The sequence below is a fragment of the Parus major genome, chromosome 1 (assembly GCF_001522545.3).
Source record: "Parus major isolate Abel chromosome 1, Parus_major1.1, whole genome shotgun sequence".
NCBI lineage: Eukaryota > Metazoa > Chordata > Aves > Passeriformes > Paridae > Parus > Parus major.
The window spans coordinates 2410049-2415113 of record NC_031768.1 but is presented as its reverse complement, the minus strand read 5'-3'; the positions used below and the strand labels follow the sequence as shown (position 1 = coordinate 2415113).

The following is a 5065-nucleotide window of genomic DNA, read 5'->3' as shown; positions in this document are numbered from 1 at the left end:
CACCCCGCCCCGTCCCAGCACCTCCGGAGCTCCCCCCCGCCGCCATGCTGTCCCGGAAAGCCCCGGGCTCCCCGCTCAGGTGTCCGTCACAGCCTGTCCGAGCCGCTGCTCCCCGAGCCCGGAGAACTCACGGGACCGCGCTCCGCCTCGGAGCGCCCTCCGGACACAAACCGGGCAGCGAGCGGAGCTCCCGGGCTGAGAGAGGCGCGGGGAAAGGCGGCCGGGCAGCCACCGCTCCTTCCCTCCATGCCTTCACCCCCCTATCTCGGTATCCATCCCGGTATCCATCCCGGTATCCAGCCCCGTATCCCGGTATCCAGCCCCGTATCCCGGTATCCAGCCCCGTATCCCGCTCTCACCGCTCCGCTCCCGCCGCGCCGCCGTCACCGCCGCTCCCGCCGCCTCAGAGTTCCCCGCCCACCGGACGCACCGCCCATTGGCTGTCCGCCCACTGACGTCACGAGCAGCGGCCAATCAGCGGGCCTTGCGCCTGCGCGCGCGGCCGGATGCGGGCGGGGCGGAGACGGATGCGGGGGCGGGGGTAGGGAGAGCCTTCCTCCCCTTCTTCCTCCTCCTCCTCCTCCTCCTCCTGCTGCTGTCCCAGCTCTGGAGAGCGAAGGGGCAGAGCCCGGCGGGGGGGGTGAGGGAGGAGCTTCCCGGGAAATCTCCGATCCCCTCGGATCCCGTTCTCCGCCCTCCCCGCCAAGTTAAAGGGGAAGAACCGAGGATGGTGGAGAACTCTCCGGCCCCGCTGCCAGAAAGGGCAATCTATGGATTTGCGCTTTTTTTGGGCTCGTGGTTTGGCTTCAGTGAGTATCCCGGGGCTGGATCCATCACCCTGCAGCGCTGCTTTGCTGCCTTCCCCTTTTCCATCGCTTCTCCAGAATGTTCTCCTCACGTTCACTGAGAGCCGCAGGTGCTTGTGGTGCTGCCTTCCCCACCCAAATACCCAAAAATAATAAATAAAGAAAATCGTTCAACATCTCTGGGAAATGTTTTGGGATCCATCAGCTTTTCCCTGCTGCTGGGATGGGTTCTTCGTTTCCCTGGGGATCCATCGCAGGTTGGAGAGGGTAGAAAACACTTTTTTCCCCACAGGAGAAGTGCAGGGTCCTGCTGAGGGTCTCTGGCACCCTCGGGCACTGAGAAATGAGGAGCAGTTGGGTTCAGCTCCTCTGCCAGGAACAATTTGCAATAATTTTTCATTATAGTTCCACCCAAACACTGCAATTCCACCTGTTTTTTCTTCCCATTAAATGACCAGAATGAGATTTTTATTTTGCTTTAATATTATCACTCTTCAGATTCATTTGGTTTCTTTTTATTGAGGTGTTTGGTGGTTTTGTTGTGTTTTTTTTTTCTTTTATTGTTCTGCAGTTTAACTTGGAATAAATTCTTGTCTGCATAGGAAATCAGAAATTAAATATTAAATACAAAATTGATCCTGTGTAAGCAGGTTCTGGTCAGGATTTCTGAGAGGCAAATTCTGCAGTCTTTTGGCAGAGTTATTTTGGTTTAAGTAAAAATTTATTTGGTTAAAATATTATTTAGGAAGTCTAAAACACCGCCAGTCTTACTGTGACTTTTTAATTTTGTTATTAATTTTTAAATTTTGTATTTAATTTTTAATTTTGTTGTGCAGTTTTGTACCTGATCTGGGCTTATATTCCTGAGACTTGGCTGTTCTCCCTGGGACTGACATACTGGCCTCAAAAGTAAGTTCAGCCAATTAAACTCTTGAATTTTAATTATAGTCAAATAACAAAAGTATTTTTTTCTTTTTAAATAATGGCCTTGCATTAAATCCATTTTTCCCTGGTGATAAAGGGCTTTAATGTTTCTGAAGCTTTTTTCATGTGGAGCTATGGTGAAAATGTTTTGTTGTGCCATGAAATAAATAATATTGGGATGTTTAAGATAAATTTGGCATTTTGCTTTCAGGAAGTTTGCTGGTGGAAATGCAGTAAACTTTAGGCCGTAATTTTAAAACAAACACCTTTTCTTAAGGAATTTATCTGGTTGTCAGTAGCTCCAGTGGAGTCAGGATCCATAATCAGAGGTGTTGTTTCTTTTCCTCTTGGGGAAATTCATCACAGATACAATACCAAACATTAAAACTGATTCATTCTTAAGCATTTTTTACTAAATGTAAAATTTAAAATCCTTTTTTCTCAGGTACTGGGCAGTTGCTCTGCCAGTTTATCTCCTGGTGGCTGTGGGAATTGGTTATATTTTGCTTTTTGGGATTAACATGATGAGCACAGCTCCACTCAACTCCACTCACACCATCACAGGTAATTTTACTGCTTATTTAAAAGTTTGATCCTTCACTGAGAATTCTGGAAATCTGTAAAGAATAAACCCCAAATTTTAAGCCTTTAAATATTTGAGTTCTTGGAAGTCCTTGTGGGATTTTCAGCGTCCTTTAAAGTAGCTAAACTTGTAGTGTTGCATTATATGATTATAATCTAAATATAATATTTATATATATAATATTTTTGGGAGAAAAGGATCTGGAAGCCATGAAATGTTCTCCTTATCTTTTGTAGATAACTTTGCAAAAAAGCAGCAGCAGAAGAAATTCCAAGAGGAGGCAATTCCAGCACTGAGGGATATTCCCATCAGTGAAGTCAACAGGATGTTTTTCCTCCCTGAAAAAGGGATCTGCAATAGCAGATAGTAGTTACTAAAATCTGTGTGAACAGAGAATTTATAAAACTTAAAGAGAGACAGTTAAAACCTCTCCAAGCTAAAAATAAAAATCCTTTCAGCTTTTTTCCCATCCGTGAATTTATAATTAAATTTATTTGAAAAAATATTATTTTTTATTTTTATTATTATTATTAATATGCATCTTAATACTCTGAATTGCTGTGAGAATTATGCCCCAATAATTTATCTGGTTATTCTGTAAAAATTTAAAAAAGTAGGTTTAAAAGTGTTCTGTTACTTGAAGTTTCTGCTTGGACTTCCCCTCTGAGAGGGTAAAAAAAGCAGCTTTTGGACAGAGTTTAATTCTATTTCTCTTGGAATTCAGGGAAAGAAAATGTGTTTTGTGCAGTCAGACGCTTGGGGATCTTTTTAAATTATTAATTGGAAGTGTTTGTGTTGTAAATATATTATTTGCCTTTGTAAATATTAGAAAAATGTGGTTGATTTCTCCATGTTCATCATTTTCCTGGGAGATTTCTCCTGGGTTAAGGTGTATAACACTCCATTTTCCTTCACACAATTCTTCATTCAGCCAAATCTATTGATCCCCCACCCCCCAAAATAATCAGATTTACCGAGTTACCAAAAATTAAGTAAAGGTGGGCTGTGAAGATTTGCTGAAAGAAGTCTTGAAATTACTTTTTTAAACTTGTTTTTAAGAATACTGTTCAAGGAAATAGCTGGAAATTCAGGAACTGGCAGGTCCATGCTGTTAAAACCCAAGGTTAAGTGGTTCAGATGTTTTTTAAACAGTGAATTTCACTTCTTTTGTTGTTGTTGTTGTTTATCTCCTTTCTCCCAAGTCTCACAAATGCAGTTATCTCCAGGACTCAATGTTCTTTAGGCCCAGTGAATAGTTATATTAATGATATAATTATATAATTAATCTTTAATGAATTAAATATACTTAAAATTAATTATAGAATTAATAATTTATGAAACCTGTAACCAGCTTCAGCAGAGAATTTAGTTTAAAAATGTTACTATTTCATTAAAAGAAAAGAAATTTTTGAGGATTTGTGTGAAAAGTTTTAGGCCAATTCTTTTGAAATCTGTCACCATGATCATCAGTTGCTCTGGAAAGTTTTAAGGCTTGGTACCAATCACTTTGGTATAAATATAAATATAAATATAAAATCTGTAGTTGTTTGGGTTTTCTGCCTAATTTGAAGGAAAAATCTCCATGTTTGGTATTCCAGGTAGGATTAAAACTCCTCCTTATTGAAGGAAAAAATGGTTTTGAATATTTCATTTGGAAATAGTGAATTTTAGGTGTATTGGCACCTGGGGGCATTGTATAAAAATGAATTTGTGTCTAAATTAGAGCAGCATTGATTTGTGTGGTAAAATTTAACTCATTAATGAAGTTTTGGGGTTTATTTTGCTGTTGTTTCTCAACCCTGCCACGATGCTGTCCTTATACTAATTTTAATTATTTTCATTAATCATATCATTTCCATTAAATCATGATTTTATACCCAGCAGACACGAAGATGTGTTTACTCTTTTGTCACTCCTCTAATCCCATTCCAGACATTGAAGTATTGACTATATTTTTTTTTCCTGTGTATTTTCCACCTTTTATTTGGAATTCCGAGGTGACAACGAGCGAAGGCCAGGTTTGGGATCATTTGATGGAAGGATTAATTCAGTCCCTTTTTAGGGATGCCCAAATCCCTTCAGGATCAAGAAAAACTACTGGAAAATGCCCTGAGAAAACACAAATTGGAGGATTTAAACCTTGGGGGATCAGTGATGAATTTAATTTCTCTGTAGACCCCACAATTATGGGAGAACCAACAGTGAGGAGGCCAAGGGGGGCTGTTTGTTCCAGGAAAACTCACAGGGATGAAACTCAATCTTTGCTTTTCTCTCACTGCTGCTTCAAAGACGCCCTGGTGACCTTTTCTTCAACTTGGGCACGTTTGACTCTTGAGAAATTGCCTCTGGGAGCAAAATAAAAGCAGGTAATGTGGGGTTTGGGGGTTAAAAAATCGTATTTTGGGGGATTGGGGATCCACAGGTCTTGCCTGTGACTGTGATTTTGAAGATACACAGTTCTGCAAAGAGGAGAGGAGTTTTTTTTTCTGTAGATTTATATAAATTTTGCCTCAGGTATTGAGGAAAAAAAAATCCCTCACATGATTGAACGGTGGTGCCTCTCTTTACAAAACATCCTTGGGTATCAGGTGTCCATTCTTCTCAGAGTCTGAGGGGAAACTAAATAAATAAAAGGCAAAAAAAACCTAAATTTGCCCTAATTTTCACCTTTCTGCCTTAGTGCTGGCACTGCTGGTAGAGTTCAATCCACTGCACTGTTCCTGCTGGAATAAAGGCAGGGGTGAAACTTCAG

At 41.1% G+C, this 5065-nt stretch overlaps 2 protein-coding genes across 2 annotated transcripts in view; one reads left to right on the top strand and one right to left on the bottom strand.

The window, feature by feature from the left end:
- TTC3 (tetratricopeptide repeat domain 3) overlaps positions 1–387 on the bottom strand; it is a 49011-nt gene extending 48624 nt beyond the window's left edge. Inside the window, exon 1 of the mRNA XM_015635702.3 lies at positions 360–387. The gene's annotated coding sequence lies outside the window, so the exon portion shown is untranslated. The remainder of the gene's footprint in view (positions 1–359) is intronic.
- A 166-nt stretch (positions 388–553) lies between these two features.
- PIGP (phosphatidylinositol glycan anchor biosynthesis class P) lies at positions 554–4196 on the top strand. The gene is made up of 4 exons (XM_015647400.2): positions 554–809; positions 1643–1715; positions 2176–2294; positions 2550–4196. The coding sequence occupies exons 1-4, from the start codon at positions 728–730 to the stop codon at positions 2678–2680; spliced, it is 405 nt and encodes a 134-aa protein (XP_015502886.1). The 5' UTR covers positions 554–727; the 3' UTR covers positions 2681–4196.
- Positions 4197–5065: the final 869 nt, after the last annotated feature.

Excerpts from the sequence above, each read along its gene's own strand:
- PIGP (XM_015647400.2), top strand. The coding sequence starts at position 728 with ATGGTGGAGAACTCTCCGGCCCCGCTGCCAGAAAGGGCAATCTATGGA. Across the intron at positions 810-1,642 it reads GGGCTCGTGGTTTGGCTTCA|TTTTGTACCTGATCTGGGCT; the intron begins GTGAGTATCCCG and ends TTTGTTGTGCAG. Across the intron at positions 1,716-2,175 it reads CTGACATACTGGCCTCAAAA|GTACTGGGCAGTTGCTCTGC; the intron begins GTAAGTTCAGCC and ends CTTTTTTCTCAG.